Raw genomic sequence first — 20,173 nt, 5'->3', positions numbered from 1 at the left:
GCAGAGGCTGCCTGGGGTGAGGGCTTGCCAGCTGCAGTGAGGAGGCAGCACCCCATGCTGGTTCAGCCTCCCAACCCTTTTCCAGGCTCTGCGGTCTCCAAGTTACTTGCCCAGAATTCCTGTCATCTCTGTTCCTCACAAACCAGCTCCCAGTGGGAGTATGTGGGGTATGAGAGAAACAAATGTCAAGAAAAATGCCTGTAGAGATGTCTTTCACATTTAATGATAAAAATCAAGTTGGGGGAAATAAAAAACCAAACACTAAAAATATCCCAAGACAATTGTGTGTCACCACCTTTTTTTTAATCTTTGTAACAGCTTTTATTTTACCAGCTTGGTATTAACAGAAACACACCTCTTTCATCTCAGCAACTGATGTCAAAACCAATTTCACTGGATATTTACACAAAGAGTGGATAACAATTTCTGGGAAAAAACAGTCATTGCGCATACACATAGCTTTTAAAATGGATACAACTAAAGTGAGCTGCAGCAGTGCCTGAAGCACAGGAAGAAAAAATACCGCTTCCTTTATCAGATGAGTCAACATACAACTATTTGGTGTTTTGTTCTGGTTTAGGTTGTTTGGGGCTCTTTATTTTTTTTTTTTTACAAGAGACATCTTGAAGGCTGGGTGACATCTCCTTTGCTATTAAGGGCTGATGCACCTGTCCACTTGACTAGGTATGAAAAAAGCCACACTTAAATCTGTGGATTGAAGAGAAGTAAGGACCAAGCAAGCAAAGGATCTGAAGAAGAGGATGTCTCAATCTCACAAGCCTTTTTCAGTCCCAAAGCTGACAACATGGAAAGTGCTGTATTTCACTTAAGGCATGAAGCACCATCTCCTCCACTCACAGGTTAGCTACCAGAATACTTTTGGTATTCTTAACACAGCTGTTCCTTTGATGAAAAATTGCATCTGAATATCAACTATGCAGGAATGAACAATACATATCCAATCAAAACTCTTATTTCGTCTATAAATCAAACCATTTTGGGAAGAAAACACAATTTTTCTTTCAAGGTTCTCCTTTTTTTTTGTTGTATTTAATCTGTTTGGCAACTCTTTCATAAGACATAAGACAGATAACAGCAAAAATAATTCTGCCTGTAAGCAGACAGCTTTTCACTTCTAAAGTACTCCAGTAAATGACACTTTTTATTTTCAGAGGATGCAGGGAGGGGAAGGCTTGGTGAGTTTTTGCTTGCTTGCTTGCTTGCTTGGCTGGTTGGTTGGTTGTTTTAGGTACTTTGGGGGAACATAGGCAATGACAGAATAAACAGCATATGACCTCAAAATGGGAAAATGTCTTCAGTCAATTATTCTTTCAAAATATTCAAGTTGACAAAATTCTCAATATTGTGTGAATTTGTTTTATATTACTAGAATAGGCACCGGTGGTATTGGCTTTTTCCAGGCAGGTAAAGATATAGAGAAGGCTAGGGAAACATTGTCATAAAATGTAGCACTTTTATAACTAGACAACACCAAGTATTTGGTGATTGACTGTCAGATAGTAGGAAGATGTTTTAAAAATAAAAGGAAAGCTTACAGTTTTCCCCTCATATATGCAAACTCTATTATTTATGAAGTTCTGAAGTGAATTATTAAAAGCTGGACAAAATGTTGGAGCAAGTGCTTAATTTCTCTAATCAAAGGTATTTAGTTTCAGGATTATTTAATGTATTTTCATGGCTGTACTTCTGCATTTTAACTAAGTGCTAAAATGTAGTTTAAAAAAAAATCCTAAAACAAATGTTTATTGAAAAGTAAGTGTGGGCTTGATCTTTGCTGCCTTTGTTTTGGTTTGTTTGATGGACAACACATATTTTGCAGTGAGGCTGGAAAGCATTCATTGATAGGGGCAAAACTCCAGTCAAATTTTTGCAGTGGAAAAGGACCTGGGAGTGCTGGTGACAGCAGCTGAACATGAGCCAGGCTGTGCCCAGGTGGCCAAGAAGGCCAATGGCATCCTGGCCTGGATCAGCAATGGTGTGGCCAGCAGGGCCAGGGCAGGGATTGTCCCCCTGTGCTGGGCACTGCCGAGGCCACACCTCAAATTCTGCTCTGGGCCCTGCAATTCAAGGAAAGATATCGAGGTGCTGGAACCAGTCCAGAGAAGGGCAATGGAGCTGGGGCAGGGTCTGGAGCACAAGTGCTGTGAGGAGCAGCTGAGGGAGCTGGGGGTGTTTATCCTGGAGGAGGCTCAGGGTGACTCTATCACTCTGTGCAGCTGCCTGACAGGAGGCTGTGGCCAGGCGGGGGTCAGCTCCTTCTCCAGGCAACCAGCGACAGGGAGAGGAAATTGTTTCAATCTGTGCCATGGGAGGTCTAGGCTGGACATAGTACTGTTTCACGAAGTATTTCACAAAACACATCACAAAACGTTGTTCCAAATTGCTTCACGGAAAGGGTGATTAGAGCTTGGAATGGGCTGTCAGGAAGGTGGTGGAGTCATTGTCCCTGGAACTGTTTAAGGAAAAGACAAGACATAGCACTCAGTACCATGGCCGGGTCGACATGGTGATATTCGGTAACAGGTTGGAACCAGAGGTCTTTTCCGAGCTGTAAGTTGATTCCGTAAATTCTATAAACACAGGGTCTCTCCCCGTGAGACGGACAGGGCACTGCAGACGCCACACCCGTCTGTTATGAAAGACCTTTCACACCCACACAAGCCCAGAACCGCAGTCCCAGCCAACAGTGCGCACGGGGCGGGCGGGCCGGCGGTGTCCCGGCAGGATCGGGGTCCGGGTGTCCCGGCGGGGTCGGGCGGCACCGCCAGGCCCCGCTGCCCGCTCCCCGCTGTCCCGGAGCCGCTCCCGCCCCCGGGCTCGCGCTGCTGCGCCTGCGCGGAGGGGCCGCGCGCGGGCCCGCCATGGCGGCGGCGGCGCTGCGGTCGCGGGTGGCGGCGCTGCGCCGGCGGCTCGGCCCGCCCGGGGCCCGCGGTGAGCGGGGAGCGGGGACGGAGCGGGAGCGGGGGCGGGGGCGGCGCGGGAGGCCCCGAGGGCACGGGCGGCCCCGAGGGCATCTTCGCATATGGCGTGTGCTTGGCAGCATCAGAGCCTGGCCGCTGATGGCCTTAATTTAATCATGAAAGGTGCGGTCTGACAGGATGACTGGCCTGCTTCGGTGCTGTATTATTATTATTCAGCCGCTCTTGAAGATGCCCCAAGGATTGATGATAAAGCCATGTGTGAAAGGAGAGCGTGTAAGGCTCCTGCTGAGTGCTTATCGGTGCTAAGAGAGCATTGTGTTCTTCCCTCAGATACCTTCTTAGCGAAAGGCTCTGCTCATCTGGACAAGCTGAAGGACCTCTGCAACGAAGGGAAAGAACATCCTTCCACGCTTTTTCAGCTCTATACCCAGGTACATTGTTATGGACATCAAACTACCTTTCAAGAAAATGTGTTGTGGTGTAAAAGGACGGTTTGGTGTAAAAAAAGGAGGGTGGGGCAGAAAGGCGGCTCAGTTACTTGGGGGTGTGTGGTGGGCGTCTGTGAAGCACAGAACTGCTTCTGACTTGGATAACTTGGAGTCGTTCGTGCTGTTACTTTAGGGACAGAAGGGGGTTTGGCTTGGCAGTCACCATCACCAGTACTTCAATACTTTTAACTTGCACCTTTTGTAAACTAAATTCGAATTGTTATGTTTTATAAGCTAATGAATTTTCTCTGTTAAAACACACACCCATTTGATTATTTTGACAGTAGCATTTCTGCTTTGAATATGTTCTTGTTTTCATAGGCAGTCCTAGACATCACATATTTTGAGGAAAACCAGCTTGTGGATGAAGATTTTCCAGAAGAATCTGCCTTGCAAAAACTTAAAGAACTTATTTCTGTTCTTTCAGAACCAGAGGACCTAGTGAGGGAATGCGGCATAAAAGAAGTGAGTAGCCAGAGGGCGAATTATTTCATTATTTAAAAACAAAAATCTGAAATGGGACATAGTATTTGTATTTTTGATGGGCAGAATTTGAAGTATTTTGAAACATTTTCAAGTCTTTTTGGTATTTAAATAGGGATTCCTGAAAATATTGTTTCAAATGCCTTGTTGTGTGCTCAGAAGTTCTCTTGCTAACATTTCATGATTCCACAGGCAGTTAACACTTCTATTTGACCTACAGTGTTAGGGTAGGCTAGCCTTGTCTCTCTCTGAGTGTTGCTGTCAAACACAGTCCCTGAAATAAGAGATTTACACAGTGTTTGCATGTGTGCCAGTGCATATAAGTAGTTCAGGTGGTTTATTTTTGTGTTAGACCAGTTTGTTGGATTTTATTTCAGCCCCTCAACATCCTTGGTGCAGAGTTGTTAGAATGTCTTTACTGGAGAAAAGGAGCCCTGCTTTACATGTATTGCCACACAGCAAAAGAAAGGAGTGAATGGCTACGAGAAAACATTGCCACATTTAAAAAGGTACAGGAGATGAAAAAATGTTCTGTGGGCTTTAAAGTTTGAGTCATGACTTTTAAAATATGGCTGGGTTTTTTTTTGTTATGTTTTTTTTCTTTAATTAGGATTTTGGGGCTTCGTAGGAAGAAGTATTTCTGCGTATCATTAATTTAATGAGAACTTATTTTTTCCTCATTTTTAACTGTACTCAGTGTCTTAATGATGGAGTTCAGTACTTGATGAAGATGCTTAGCTTTAGATGCCCTCTTCAGCTAGATGAAGATATCTCACATCAAGATAAAGACACAGCTAGATTACTCAGTGAAGGTAAAAAAAAAAACCAAAAAATAACTCCAAAAAACCTTTTAACCCACTCCTCTTAATAACTGCTTCACTTTATGAAATGCTTTTTTGCGTGTGTTTATTGTTTGACCTAATTTATGTTCACGACTTGACACTTTTTAGAACAAGAAGATAATAAGGCAAATAAGCAGGGAAGTGTCTCCCCTTTCTTTTTAAACTCATGAATTTTAGGAGGTGTCAGCGCTCATTTTCTTGGTGTTTTATGAGTACACTGGAGGGAGGTGAACTGAGGCAATGAGGGTTTGATGCACAGTAGTGTTTTATGCTGGCAGTGTTTATACACAGTATTTTATTGTGAACCATCCAGTTCACCATTGTCAGATGTTTAGGGCACAAATATGACTGCAGAGGGTGCCAGAGGTTCACATATTGATCTTCCCTTTTAGCTCTAGGACAGCAGGGGCACAAACACAATTACAGACTTCATGCAGGTAAAAACTATATGCAGAATTGGTTAAATTTGGCAAATATTCTTTGTCACCACTTTATGTAAGTTTCATTTCCATTGAGTGTTTCTAGGAGGATCTGAGGCTGCATTAGTGTGGTGCAGGTATGGTGACACAGCAGGAGGGGATTTGTAAGGTAAACCAGCTGGTGCTGAGGACATGAGGTCCACGTTGAGCACACTCAAAACCAGCTCTTCTCTGACTGTAGCAGGATATGCAGCACCTTCTTGTTTAATTTCATCTGAAAGTGGCATTGCTGCTATATAGCTCCATAATGTAAAGTCAAGGTGTGGATTTATTTAGAGATTTTATTTTTTGGTGAAAGACACATGTGCCTTTGAATTCAAATACTAATAAAGCTGCTCTGGTTAACATGAGTTAAGATGACCTCAGACAGTATCTTGTAGGCTTAAACTGTGGGAGGCACAGAAATACTCCAGAGTAAATATGTACAGTCATGCCTGTGCCAAAGAGGCTGTAAAGAAGTACTGAAATTCCATGAGATAATTAGGCAAACAAAACTACAGAAATAATATTTATATGGCAGTCTTAAAAGATTTTAACATTGTGGAGGGCCCAAACTGGACAGAGAAATGAGCATGGTCTTGATCCATGGTTTTCTTCTGGGCATTATGTATTTATATAATTATATACTTATACTGTCTTTTTGGACTTTTCTTCCCCATTGTTACTGAAAAAGAATTAACAAGCTGTGTACTTTCCTATAGCAGAACAATAAAGTACTCTAAATTATTTTTCCAGGTATATTTAGTGACACTCACTTACTGGCAATGATGTACAGTGGAGAAATGTGCTACTGGGGACTGAAACACTGTGGAGAAGGGAAGCAGGAAAGCCTTGAGGCAGTAGATCCTGTGTCTAACAGTGGCCTGGGCAGCAGATCACAGAGCATATCGCTGGATTTCCAAGAAACGGGGAGAAATATGTTAACAAAGTATGCGGCCGTATGTGAGGGACCCTTAAAAGGTCAAGGATGGAACACAACAACTGCAAAACAAATGCTGCATTACTTTGTGAAATCTCACAACTAAGATCCACTGCGTTGTCTGTGCTAGAAGAAAACTCGTGGCGTAAGAGCACATTCTTCGTCACTGACTTTTTTTTTTTTCCCAACCGAAATGTGTACTTCCGTTGCATTAAAAACTCGCATTCCAAGGACTCCCGGACCGCGGTCCAAAGTGCAGTGCGGTGCTGGGGCGTGGGTGCGGAAGCCACCGTGGGCAGGGGCGCGGTGCCGGAGCGGGGGCCGGGGCCGGAGCGGCGGTGCCGGAGCGGGGCCCGGGGCCGGAGCTGAGCGCGGTGCCAGCAGGCCCGGGGCCGGAGCGGGGCGCGGTGCCGGCGGTCCCGGAGCGTGCGCGGCGCTGCGCGGGGGCGGTGCCATGGCGGCGGCAGCGGCGGCGGCAGCGGCGGCGGAGCCGCGCGGTGCCGGCCTGGAGGCCGCGGTGCGGGGCGGGCTGCGCCTCCTCCGGGAGCGCTGGATGCGGGGCACCGCGCCCGCCCCGCTGCCGGCGCACCCGGACAGCGCGGGGGGAGAGAGCGCCCTGCAGACGCTGCCGGTGAGCGGGGCCCGGTGGGGCGGGAAACGGGGGGCAAAGCGCTGCATCCCACCCCGTCCTTCTGCACTGCTGAATTCGGGAGTTCTTAAACCGCTCCTCTCAATGGTTTTCAGATCGACGTGCAGCTGAACATCATGTCCTTCCTCTCGCCCCAAGATTTGTGCCGCTTGGGAAGCACGAGTTGTTACTGGAGGGTAGCTGTGCAAGACCCGTTGTTATGGAGGTATTTTCTCCTGCGGGATCTTCCCTCTTGGACATCTATTGATTGGAAATCTCTTCCAGATGAGGAGATTTTTAATAAAGCCTTTTCAGAGGTCAGCGACAATGCACTGTATGATTACATGGCAGTGTAAGTATCTCCATATTCTCTTACATGACTTCCAAGTATGCCTACAGCAGTAATATTCAGCCCACAGGCATGTTTCATATTTACAGAAATAAAGCTCTGCTGGAAGCTGCTATTTAAATTTTGATGTATCTCAAATCCATTGTTTATTTTGGAAATAAAATTTCCTGTTGCTCTATGGTCTGGTCAGCTCTTTCTGTTTGAAGCTCAACAAGAATGTAAAACATTGTAAAAAAAACAATGCTAATGCTACAAAAAATTACAGCTTTTTGTAAACTGTCTGTCTCCTGTGGCACAGAAATACTGCTTACTGTTGATCTTGATAATGAAGTGTTCTTTGCTCTCAGTGCCATGGCAGTTATTTTCATAAAAGTACCAAGAAGTCTTCAAACTACAGCAAGTGAAATGAATCTCCATTGTTTTTCATGTTATTTGGAAGACCTAATAATAAAAAAGTGCACAGAATGTGCACAGAATAACAAGTCGTATTGTTTTAGGTCTGATTGTCAAAGGCTGTAAGACAAAGACTGGTTTCAGCTAATATAGTTGAAAAGCATAGCAACACAATATGTTGGGGTGACCGTGAAGAACTCTTGAAACAAGTTAGTTTGTGGTGATTTCTTTTCTAAACTTCATTCAGTTCCCTTGATTTGCCGTAGTGGTCTGTAGATGTTTTTGGGATTTCTGATTTATTTGCAGTTACATTTTCCAAAGGTGGTCCTTAATACACTGCTTTGTGGTAAATGCACTAACTTCTGCATTCTCCGTGCCCTTCATCCTCTTTTAACAGGTGGGAACAGTACCCACAGAATTTGATGTGCAAAATATGAGCTGATTTTGAAATTGGATTTGAATCTGTTTAGGTCTGAATCACTAATTTGAAACCATCTGTCACTGATTTCCATTGTGTCTGCATGCACTTAGCTGTTTTGCTGATCTCAACTGAAACATTCAGTGTGGATATAAAGGAGCACACATGTCATGCTTCCTTGAAGAGGTTTGTTCAGCAGCAGCCTACCATGACTCCAGAAGCAAACTCAAGTTGCTGCTCTAGGATGTCTGGTTTTTTTTCATCTCAATTACCAGTCTTTCCATGCCTTCTAGCATCCACACCAAACGAGCATATAAGTTTGCAGACAACACTTGTCTCTTTCCACAGCTTGCATGCTTTCTAACTATAGGGGAAATGTTTCTTTTCAGGTGGTTACTTGTTATAAATGCAAAAGAGTTTAATTAAGGTTTAAAATGCAATCAGAAGGCTCATTTTTAAAATTACATTTTTGATGTGACTCTTCTGCTTTGATGTTATTTTACCTATATTGTGTTTTCAAGTGAGGACGGGAAATTAGTGATTTTTATTGTATTTTTAAATAAACTGAAAGATTTGTAGATAGAAGTGTACTGAGGCCCAAAAAGTCGCTATTTGGACTTTAAAAGGCCTGATGCTTTTGTCTGCTTTGTACTGGTGCTTGAAACCATCAGTTTGGAACTTTATAATTTTTGACCTATGCTTTGAGTTGTACCAGAAGCAAAGCATAAGAAATGTGGGGCCTAAATTAATTTGTTTGATTAATACCTCTTTTGTATTTTGTGTTTAATTTCTAGTTACATCTATTTTAAACAGATATAAAAGGAGCTGTCCTCAGGGTAGAAGAAGTTTGAAATCGAGCCGTCCCCGGTATGGGACTGTGACTTCCTTTTTGCAATCACTGGTCACTCAGGCAGAACCTCGCTTTGCTATGTTTGGGCCAGGTTTGGAAGAGCTGGACAACTCTTTAGTACAAAAGATGATGACATGCCCAGAAATTCTGCTGGTAGCTGGCCTACCTCAGAGACAAATTCATGGTAATGATGGGTTTGGCTTTTGGCCTTCTTGTTTTCTGAAAAAACTTCTGAGGAAGAAATGAAGAAAAGGAATGATGTTTTTGTATTCTTAAAATTCAGTAGAATCATGGTAAAAACAAACTGATTTCTGATGTGTTCAGAAGGATAAATGCAGCGAACATTTGGGACAAACTAATAGCTTCAGTGAATTTATGATTAAATTTGGACATTGTATGAAGAATCATTTTGCTCCTTGTACTTCTATTTTCATCCAGAATTCCATGTTACTGCTGCTGTTACGATCAGTAAATGCAGACAGGCCTTTCTTTCAGTACTGCTATCAGTAAGTGGCTAAAAAATACCTTTGTGACTTTACACAGGAACTCAAGGCTGATCCTTACATGATTCAGTATTCTGATATCAAATTATGTAAATTTTACTTAGAAGAGTTAGAGGAGCAGGTGAGGGATTTTTTGTATTTTAAAGAGTACCTTTGAAAGTCTAATTTGACTTCAGTCCAAGCCAGAGACAAAAATATGTTACTCTTTAACTAACAGTTATTTCATCACAGCAGAACTAAAATAATTAAATTATATTTATAGGAAGCATGACAATTATTTTTAGTGGGTTTTTTGTTTCTCTCATATGTCCTTTTCAGTGCAGCTTGTCATAAGCAGACTGGAGCCTTTTCTATGCCAGTTTCAGCTAATAAATACAAGTCTGTCTCCTTTCTGTTTTAGATTTCTAGCTCCAATTCTAATAATCAGAAATATGGAAATGGTTTTAATACCTTTGACTAGATTTTCTTGAAATTAAAAGTCTGATCAATTGGAGCATGTATAAAGTTTAATTGTAAAATAGTAAATCTTCTACCCCTAAGAGCAATATCTAGGTTTGAATATATTCATTTTGTACCACCACTGGAATTCTTGAACTACCACTTAATTGTATTCAGTAGCCAAATAGCTGTAATCTCATAGATTCTTTTTTTCCTGTAGGAATTGGATCCGGAGTCAGTTTTCAGTTTAACAACAGTCAAAAATTCAATATTGTGACATTGTATTCCACCACGAGGTAAGATAAGATCTGTTCTCCACCAAATAAAACGTACAGTTTCTAATTTATTTTAGAGTTTTCATATTTTTGTCCTGGGACTTTCGTGTGCACTTTCTAATGCATGGATATCCCTTATAAATTGAAGTTTCAATGCATGTCTTTGCTTGTCCTTTCTTTTTTCAACCACTAAGTTTTCTCATGGAAGTAATAAAGCTTTTCCAAACAGTCTTTGTACCAAAGATGTACAACAGGCACATTACAGGTTTGTCTGTCCCTCTTAATACCTTGGTTGAGTCCCTTTGGAAACACTCCATGAACTCATCCTGGAGTGTATTTTCATAAGCATCTTGCAGTTTGCCAACCATCTCTGTGCACTCAGGAAGAAAGGAGAGCAGGAGAGGGCAGGCAGAAATGAAACTATTTTTCTGGCTCAGCCCATTTTCCTGTCCCTTTCCTGCACTGCCTAGACTTTCAAGATTCTCTTTTGATATTCTCAGTTAACCTGACCACTGAAATATCTTTCAGTGTGGAAAGGAGGAGAGCAAGGGAGGAGCAAGCTGTTGCTGTGAATAAGATGTTTTACCAAGAGAACAGCACAGTAGGGAGCCAGCAAGCCACGCACTACAGTGTAATAGCTCAAGTGAGGAAGGTGTGCGAAGTAGTTGATGGATTCATTTATGTTGCTAATGCAGAAGCTCATAGAGGTAAGGGGATTCTCTTTATTTATATTTTGTGAATAACTGGTGTGTTAGATTACAAAGAATATGCAATACATCAAAATCCATGTTCTGATCCTTTCAAAATCTGCTGTTTCTTCATGTGACCTCTTCACGAAGAGGTCTCGTATTCTAGACACTGTAATCAACATGTTGTGGATTATGGCCCCTTGTTTTGTTTATGGCACATACTGATATGGTTGCTATCTAAATTATATGTGAGAAATTACATGGATTAAAAAACAAAAAAACCCCCATGGGTATGTATAGGAGAAACTTGAAAATACATTGTTTGTGCTGTGGAAACAACCTTCACTAGGAAAACAGTAAAAAATACAATTAGTCTAAATCAGTTTAGTCCTGTGAGATGATAATCCAAATAACAATTCCAGTAATTGTCTTTACATTCATCAGCTTTGAATGGAGGAAAAGGGCTGTCTCAGAAAAGAGACAGGCAAAAAACTTTGAAGGGATACACTAAGAGAAAAGTGCATTCAGTCAGTAGGGAAAGGCTGCTGACTGTGCAGCGTGTGAGTACTTCTGAATGGCTTGTTGTAATTTTGATCTCTGTGAGGTACTCAGAAAACACTCTGATGTTAGGATTGAAATAGGCTGCCATAGAATCTATGGAGATCTTTAATATCTAAATGTCATCAATATCTGTGTAACATAAGGGCAGATGAGTATGTCTTGTGATAAGCAGAACAAGATCATTTGGTCCTTCCACCCCTCTGTCTAAATGCCTCTGACATAAAAAAATCCCAAAAATGAAAACACTTTTTTTTGCATATACTTAAGACTCATATATTAAAAATTGTTTCTTAGCACATGATCGTCAGGAGGAGCTGGCTCGTATTTCGGCAATGATTGATCCAGCCCTCGGGCCTCCGAACAGACCTCTGCTGGTTTTGTCCTGTGTGTCTGATGTTGGTGTGCAAAGAATTCCATGTGTTTATGTGGCACATCAGTTGCAACTTAATCTGCTGCATCAGCCCTGGATGGTACTTGCTCTTAAACATTTATTTTCTGTTTCTCTGCGGTTTAAATTTAACTTAGGCTCTTAGGTTGCTTAACTATAGCTACCTAAGCAAGAGTGCAGCTTTCAACACTAGTACATGAGCTTTCCATTCAAGTGAAAGATTTCATTTCTCTGGTGCTCCAAGATGAATTATTAGCTTGTCTGAAAACAAGGAGCTTAAGTGACTTGCCCAAAAGCACACAAGAGACTTAAGATGGAGCTAGAATGTAAGGAAGGACAAATGATGGTCTTGAAGGGAGTAAAGAAACTTCAGTTCATTTAAATCTAAATTTCCTGAGTCACAGCCTTGGACACAAGATAGATTTTTGGGACATTTTTAAAAGACTGTTTACTGTCACTCAGTTGATGTGATGTCTTCAGTTTTTGACAGATCAGTTTTCTACCTAGGATGTGAGGTCTTGAACCTGGTTTTTTATGTTCATCAAGGACAGTATCTATCAGCATGGTTCAGCCGCACAGAATGCATTTTTGTTGATGTGTAGCTGAAGAATAACTTAACCAGAAAAAAAATCCTGATTTGAGGTAATTCCTTTGTTTTCATAAGGAAAATGTTTATAGGCTTTTTACAAAACATACTATTTGTAATAGCCACTGGATGGGATATTACAAAATCTGAGTGTTAATGATGCATAGAAGTTCAAAGCTCTAAAGTGGCAGTTTTGCTTTAAGAGTAACAAGAAGATTTTTCAAGTGGATTGCCATCTGTAAAGCAAATGTAATCTTCCAGAACAGCTGATGAAACAATTGAAAATAAATTCACCTCTGATACTAAGAGTGAAAGCTTTCTTAATGTAAGGGTGTTTTTTTGTTTGTTTTCTTACTTTTATAAAACCTTTTTTTTGTCTAATGGACCTTTACAGTAGTGATAAAAATTTAGATTTGATATGAGTGTTTCTGACTTTACAGATAGACGCAGAGTGATATTAAAATACTGTTAGATCCTGTTAGCTGTTACCTCTAATACAATAACTTTTTCTTTCAATTTTATTTTCACAGATGCAGGACACTGTAGCTGCAACTTTAGATGGACTGCTAAATGGAATTGAGTGGCTCTTGGAAGAAGCAAATTGTAAAAGTGCTCAGTAGTAAGATTAGGCATTGTTGCCCTGTATAAACCTTTTGGTGTTTTCCCTTTCAGTTGAAGTAAGAATCTTGTCCTTCCTGCCAGAGTACTGTCAAAAGGGAAAACTAGTAAGGCAGACCTGTATATATTTCACTGCACATACTCAAATCCTTAACATTTTTCCAACTATAGTCCTGAATTAGAAGTACAAGTAGAATTACCTTGATTCTAGCTGTGATGAAGAAGTGATTTGGAGGGACAATCTGAGTGTTTTGTTGTTTTTCTCTCCTTTCAACTAGAGGCCTTTAGAGTACAATCTTTTCCAATATATCTGATGGTGTAATATCTTCTATAAATAAATATGTAACACTACGTTAGTTTATCAGCACAGCCCTATCACACATTTAGTAAATATATTCAGTGGAGATCTTTACAGTGACACTTCCTGACCAAAGAAAACATACTGCACGTTGTATAGTAGGAGTTTGACAGAAAGACAGTAACTCTTGAATTTAGAAAAGTGAGTTCCCCTGAATTTTTCCTTGAAAAAATGCCTAGACAAAAATAGCGGGGGAAATTTTCAGCCCAGACCAAATTTCTTAGAAGGAAACAAACACTCTTGCATATGAATTGTTGTTCCTTTGTTGTGATCTTACTTAAACCAACCACAACAGACTTCGGCATCTTTTTCTTTCTGTTGCACTGAAAACATTAGCTTGAACTGGATATTCCTCTGATTCCATGAACAAGTATTAAATAGGATCATTCAGGACTTTATTGCATACACAAACTATCAAGTTTCCCAAACAGTTGTGGCCATTTGCACATATGAATTATACCTGGCTTGAAATTTTCTACGCATTTGCAAATAGTTTTATGAAAAGCAAAGCAACATTTTAAAGCTGGAAATTGTGTTTTCCATATAGATGTCTTTCAGGATAGTCATCATCTTCCACCTTTTCATGTTTTTACTATTGGATGAATGTTCAGAAACTTCACTTGGATTTCTTGCCAGGGCATTTATTTGCTTTATTCTGGGCCTTTTGTTTTATTTTCTCCTATCATCGTGGAAATTCAGGTGTCTTGTGGGTTTTTCTTGGAACCCTAGATAAATGGTTGCAAAACACACATACAGCTGTAACTGCCTTCAGTCTGGGATACTTGAGTGATGATCAACACAGCCATGTCAGAAACATTCCATTTGAGAAGATGTTTGGGATTTTTTAATGAACTAGAAAGTATCTCCTTTTTTTTCATCTTTATGCACAATTAATCCATTTTCCCAGATTTTTTTGATGTGTCCTAATCAGGGACACATGGGAGTTTCAAGGGAAAATCCAAAGGAACATTACAATGAAAATTCCGGGGTTTATATATATATATATATTTTTTAATAATGTACATATGTTTTGCCCTTTAAAATAGAACAGATCCAATGGATTTGAGTGTTTGGAGTAAAATTCCATGCTTTGTGACTGGGTGTATGTGATTTTCCTCCTAATCATATTAATTTCGTAGTGGTCTGTATGTATGGGATTGAGTACAGCAACCTGATTCTGTTGCTACTACGAATATGGAGGGGTTATGGAAGATCGTCTTTCTACTTTCTTCATCAGGAATAAATACTTTTTTAAAGAATGATATTTAGAGTCTTCCTATGTGTGTTAAGCCCCTTACATGTGTGTTGTCCATAGTCATGAACAAGGTTATTTTATGTTACCAGTTTAATTAAGATAACTCACTGTCATTTCAAAGGGTTAGGATAATGTAGAGTATGTAGTTTTTTTGAGGGAGCATCTGTTAGATTAACTTAAAGCTAGAATACCTATCAGAATTACAGTCTAGAAGTATAGAAAACACACAGTGGGCATGAGAAGTCCGTGCAGTCACAGAGCTCCATGATTAAATGCTGTGGTGGATCAGCACAGGCAAGGAGGATGAGAATGTACACTGTGCAAAGGAGCAGCTGAGGTGCACAGAGATACGCTGTGGAAGAGGCAACCAGCTTGCTGAGCATACATACGAAAAATAGTTGCAGAGATGCACTGCCTGTTACATTTGTCAATTCCTCCTATTTCAGTTCCTGAGTCTGCTGAATTTAGAAGTGTAGAAATCATTTAAGCTTGGGACTGTCATTGTTAGAAATTCAAAAATAGTTGGGTATGGAATATTAGAACATGACTTAAGTGTATCTTAAAACTTTGTAATGTAAAAAGAAAACTACTTCTCTAAAAAAATCTAATTGGTTTTGTATTTATCAGAGTAGATGCAATGGTGATGGGTTTGTGAAAAATCAAACCAGGATCTGGATCCCAGGAATCTTGCTTTCCTAGGGATGAAGGATTCTAAAAGCACTAGACAGAAATTGCTTTTGTACCCACTGAGGCAGGATGTTTATCTAAACAGTGGTCACAAAATAAGAGATTAAAATGACAATATATGTGAATTTATAAGAAAACTCAATTACTGAGACTTCACCTGAGCAACTTTCAAAAAAAAGAAAGTGGCCATGAGGATGCTAATTTTCAAATCTTTGAAAATTGAATAACAAAAATACCTGCGTCCAGCTCCAGAGCAGTGCCTGGGGGCACTTGTCAGGCTCTCAGGACAGAGGCAGCACACTGTCCCTGGTGAGATGTCTTGCAGGTTATGATGATGATGGAGCAGCCCTGGATCTAAGCAGGAGTGTCAGGACCTTTCTAGCTCCAGCTTCAGAAGGAACTGTGGCTCTCCGTGTGTCCTGCAGGATGGCATTGCTGATCTGCATCAGCACTGATGCTGTTCAGGCAGCATCCCTACACCCTTTGCCAAAATTGCTCCAAGTAATCAATTGCACTCCCCTGCTCAGAGATGCAGGAAGCGGGCACAGTTATAGAAAGACCTATGGGAAAATCGAAATGCTTTTCAAAGGCTCATAGACAGGGAATGTGCTGCCTCTTAATCTGGTGGGTATTGTCAATATCACTTTGTATGGCAGCATGAATATCGCAGCTGAAAAGAATAGATGGAGTTGCTGTCAGAAGACGTATGGAAATAATTGTTGGCATTATTGCAAAGTGATTGGTGTCTGTGATGTATTGTGTTTTTCATGCCACTCTAGCACTAGTGGTTCTGGATAAATTACTTTCCTCAGATACAGGAGTAGAGAAATAACATTCTTTGTTCAGTTACAGAACATGATATAGCTAGAGCCTGTATTTAAACTTCAGAGGATGTCTGAACAAAGGCTGCCCTCAGTTGTCTTAGGAGGATGAAACTGCAATCAAGAATGGAGGTAGCAGGCATAGAGCAGAGACCTAGCAAACAACAAAACATGATGGGTCTGGATAAGGGGAATATTTAAGAGCCAGTGAGATTAGGTATCTCCTGCTCCAGCATTACCACATCTGTGCTGAGCAGCTGTTTGCAGGTACCAGTCTGGGCATTACTGGCCAAGGTTCCTGAGCAGCCAGTCTCTTAGGCTTCCTTCCTCCAGCCTCTTAAATGTCTTAGTGACCCTTCGCTGGATTCTCTCTGGTTTGTATCTCACATAGTGCAGGCTTAAAGCTGGACACCATGCTTCAGATTCAGAGCTACAAGTCCTGGGCAGAGGGGAATTGAGCACTTGCCCTCAACATAGCCTTCATCACTGTGTGGGCACACTACTGAAGCCAGGTTCCCTGGTCTGCCAGGACCTCAGGTGCCCTGTGCAGAGCTGCTCCTGTTGTGGTGTGTGCGCGGTTTTGGTTTGTGAAGTTCTGATTTAGTTTTATTTGTAAGTTGGCTGTTTGTTAAAGTTTCTAAGAAGGTGTTCTCAGGCTGGGTTCTCAGGGCTCTTTCCCCCTCTATCCAGTGGCAGTTAACTGTCAATCACTAACTACCATGGCGATTCCCGCCTTTTTGTTTCACTTTTTAAGTCCGTCAAGATATCCCCTCCCTAACTATATGATAATGATGTTCTCCCCTCCTCTGTTTCCTAGGTGACCCCCATGCCCATCACTCTCTGCCCACTCCCCATCCCTAGAAAGTTCTCCCTGGGACAGCGGGTGATTGGGTCAGGGTGGGAAACCACTCCTTTGTTGTATTATGATTTGTTAGTCGGGCTTGTCATTCTTTGTATTGTTTCTCGTCATTGGTTGTCTGTGATTTTCCCCTCCCCTCGGGGTTCTGATAAATGCTCTCACCGAGGGGCAGAGTGTGGGTTACTTTTCTGCGCGCCCCCGCCTGTTCGCGCCTGCCCTCCCTCCAATAAACGTTCCCCTGCTGCAGAGAACTGGCTCGCCTCTCGTGTTTTCCTTCGCTCCACCACATCGCATTACTGCCGCAGGATTGCTTGTCCTTCTGGATCGCCTTCCTGTGCCCTGACGCCAGGAGGATCCAGGAAGCCAGCTGATTGCCCTGCACTAGCAGAGGTTATATCAGCTGGCCCACCAGGCTGCCGGCTGCTCAACTCTCTCCATCTCCTGCTCTGCTGTGAGAGTTTGCCGGGCTTTCCTGTTCGTGAGCAACTGTATGCTCCCAAACCAGTCACCTGTCCTGCACGTGTGCACAGAATGCTCTCCACTGAAGGCAGGACTTTGCATCAGGAAGTCTCTGAATCACCTCTTAGCCCACAGAATGGGCTAACAGTATTCTCACTTGCAGTATTTCTGGCTGTCCTTGCACAAGGAGCCTACTGTCTCTGGGAACACCAGCCAGCATGTGACAGCACACAGAATCAGTCACCCTAATGGGAGAAAAAGGCATTCAGTCTTTTTCTGAAGGCTGAAATCAATCAAGCCATTTGCTCCACCAAAAGAAAGTTGAACAATACTAGTCTTAGAGTCTCAATTCCTCCGTAGTATGCAAACTACTAGGTGGACAAGAGCTGGAAGTATATGAAACTCTGATACAGTTCCAGAAACAGATTTCACCCAGCTCTGTGAAGTGTTTCACTGTGAAGTGAACCCAGAAAGACCTTCTGTATTCATTAAATTATTTAATACTACTCTTTATAAAGTGATAACAAAAAATCACAGCTTTCTCACATAAAGGAACTGCTGTCGTTACACAGGAACCAAGGACCAAGGGTTGTATTTCTTAATCTGTAGTGCTTTGTTGATAAAGGAATATCATTTTGGTGTGGCATCTCTCATGTCTTCCCTACAAACTTAAATTATTAACACAGTTCGTGCCTGATACCATACGAGACACATTCCATAAATATGAACATAAAAGGGCTACTCATCAAGAACAAAACTAAGCCTTTTTCTCTATTTGAACCAAATAACCTTTTGTAGAAGGTTTTTCACAAGTTTCCTAAATGTAACTAGAAACACCAGTTGCTTAGAACTTTCTCTTATAAAAACAATGCTATTAACAGCCAATTCCCTTAGAAATTTGACTGGCTTAATCTTACATTTTGTGAAGATTTAAAACAGTGTCCATAGCTTTAGTTAATATGAAAGAAATAGGTTAAATTTGATCTGCATATGTGCTGTACATTAAATTTGGTGGGATAAGTTAAATTTTTTCTTGAATAATGAGGATTTAAGTAAATGAGTTACCTGAGAATCCTCTTTTATGACTATAACATTTACACATCACACATCCAGACTTTGGGCAATGTAGCATAAGGATGCACTGACACAGCTACACATTCGGCTTCTTAGAAAAACCACAACCTATTTGCATCAAAATAAATGCAAATTACACATTTAACTGACAAACAATATTAAAATAATCCTGGGGGTTTATTTTCAAAATTAGAGACTCAAAATTTGTAAAAGAATGTATATTGAAAGCAAAAAACCCAGTTACCTGATTATTGCTACATTTCTCTAAAACAAGAGAGGAAACTCTGAGTATAATCAATACATGGTTGAGTTATGTACTTGAATTCAAGCATTTTTCAGTCTTTTGTTGAAAAGAATTGCTGCTGAGCCAATATAAATATCCTTTTCAGCTGAGACTTGAACTGCTTTTAGGCTCACTATAACAAAAAAATTCTACCAAGGATTTATGTTTTCCAGCTTTATTTTTACCACAGCTATGGAGTTATATATAAATAAGCTGGTGTGCATACACACATTTTGATCCCCCACTATTCTCTGATCACTTGTTCCAGTCACAAGTAGCTAATAACACAGATATAAACTGAAAAATAAATGACTGAAAGGACATACTGTTGTGAAGATTTTTTTGAGGTGTCTTGCTATGCCTGAAGGGTTAAATAGTTTGAGGGCCCCAACTGAAGAGGAGGAATTGGGAACTGCTGCCACAGTACCCAAGATTCGTGGCAGGCAGTTAAAATCAACAACCATGGAGAATTCTGGCTAACATATAACCTGATACTGATGTTTCCACAGTGCCTTGTCTATGGGTGTCCCTACTGCCACCTGAATGACACCCACAAGCTAACATGCTGAGCCAGCTCCTGTCTTATTTCTCCCACATGGTACCTTCCATGCATCTCTGGTCTCTAAGCATTCCAGCACAGCAGTTTCCTTCCTGCTCTCCAGTGCACCAGATAAAATTCATTGGCCTGATTTGTGGTTTGCTGAGCAGGTAATGGTGGGGTGGGAGAGAATGCAGAGCTGTGCTTCAGCTGGACCATGTGAGATCCTGCACTCATGCGGTCGCTCGTGCGAGAGTGGCCTGGCTGCTCCACAGAGCTGAGACTCGAGAGGAGGGTCAGAGCGGCCACAGTCTGTCCTAGCCGAGGGATGGCAAGCTGCCGTGTGGCAGAGCCAAGCCCCTAGCCACCTAGGACCCCTGGGCGGTGAAAGCCACAGGAGGCGTCCTAGTAAGGAGAGACAAAAGGTCACGGGCAGCGGCAACACGAGGAGCGGTGGAGCGAAGAAGAAGGAGACGCGAGCCAGTCAGTTCTCCGTGGTGGGTGAAGGGTTTATTAGGAGCAGGGTAGAAACAGGAGGGTGAGGGGTCACGGAAAACTGACAAAGGTCCTCCCCCTGGTCAGGCCTTATAAAGCCGACCCCAGGGGGAGGGCGAGACAAACATAACCAATCAACATAAGATACATCAAATGGGGTGACATGAGACATCCAATTAACAGAAACAATAGGTGTGGTTTTTCCCCCCCGGCCCAATCACCACCCGAACCCCGAGGAGCCTTCTGGAGTTGGGGAGTGGGATGGGGGTGATGGGCAGGGGGGTCGCCCGAACAACAGAGGAGGGACAACATTGACAGACAACAGAATTAACATAGAATGAGGAGGACCCAAATGATTGACACATAACCGAAGCCATGGGAGGGGGAGGGAGCCCTGGAAATCCCCTTGCTCTAGTCGCCATCTTTGAGCAATATAACTTAATGAGAATAAAACATAAAACTTGTACAACACAACTGTGGAACTTCCAAATAGTA

General features: G+C 41.8%; 2 protein-coding genes across 2 annotated transcripts; both read left to right on the top strand.

Moving 5' to 3' along the window:
- The first annotated feature begins 2,882 nt into the window (after positions 1–2,882).
- On the top strand, positions 2,883–7,612 carry CZH5orf51 (chromosome Z C5orf51 homolog). Its single transcript, XM_030969014.1, has 7 exons — positions 2,883–2,952; positions 3,273–3,373; positions 3,752–3,895; positions 4,291–4,422; positions 4,611–4,725; positions 5,970–6,298; positions 6,898–7,612. The coding sequence occupies exons 1-6, from the start codon at positions 2,883–2,885 to the stop codon at positions 6,257–6,259; spliced, it is 852 nt and encodes a 283-aa protein (XP_030824874.1). The 3' UTR covers positions 6,260–6,298; positions 6,898–7,612.
- FBXO4 (F-box protein 4) lies at positions 6,635–17,040 on the top strand. Its single transcript, XM_030969015.1, has 7 exons — positions 6,635–6,784; positions 6,898–7,133; positions 8,755–8,975; positions 9,953–10,028; positions 10,536–10,714; positions 11,552–11,727; positions 12,762–17,040. The coding sequence occupies exons 1-7, from the start codon at positions 6,707–6,709 to the stop codon at positions 12,849–12,851; spliced, it is 1,056 nt and encodes a 351-aa protein (XP_030824875.1). The 5' UTR covers positions 6,635–6,706; the 3' UTR covers positions 12,852–17,040.
- The last annotated feature ends 3,133 nt before the right edge of the window (positions 17,041–20,173 follow it).

Source organism: Camarhynchus parvulus, chromosome Z (genome assembly GCF_901933205.1).
Source record: "Camarhynchus parvulus chromosome Z, STF_HiC, whole genome shotgun sequence".
NCBI lineage: Eukaryota > Metazoa > Chordata > Aves > Passeriformes > Thraupidae > Camarhynchus > Camarhynchus parvulus.
This window is presented reverse-complemented; position numbering and strand designations above follow the sequence as displayed.

Excerpts from the sequence above, each read along its gene's own strand:
- CZH5orf51 (XM_030969014.1), top strand. The coding sequence starts at position 2,883 with ATGGCGGCGGCGGCGCTGCGGTCGCGGGTGGCGGCGCTGCGCCGGCGG. Across the intron at positions 3,374-3,751 it reads TTTTTCAGCTCTATACCCAG|GCAGTCCTAGACATCACATA; the intron begins GTACATTGTTAT and ends TTGTTTTCATAG. Across the intron at positions 3,896-4,290 it reads GGGAATGCGGCATAAAAGAA|CCCCTCAACATCCTTGGTGC; the intron begins GTGAGTAGCCAG and ends ATTTTATTTCAG.
- FBXO4 (XM_030969015.1), top strand. The coding sequence starts at position 6,707 with ATGCGGGGCACCGCGCCCGCCCCGCTGCCGGCGCACCCGGACAGCGCG. Across the intron at positions 7,134-8,754 it reads CTGTATGATTACATGGCAGT|ATATAAAAGGAGCTGTCCTC; the intron begins GTAAGTATCTCC and ends TATTTTAAACAG. Across the intron at positions 10,715-11,551 it reads TAATGCAGAAGCTCATAGAG|CACATGATCGTCAGGAGGAG; the intron begins GTAAGGGGATTC and ends ATTGTTTCTTAG.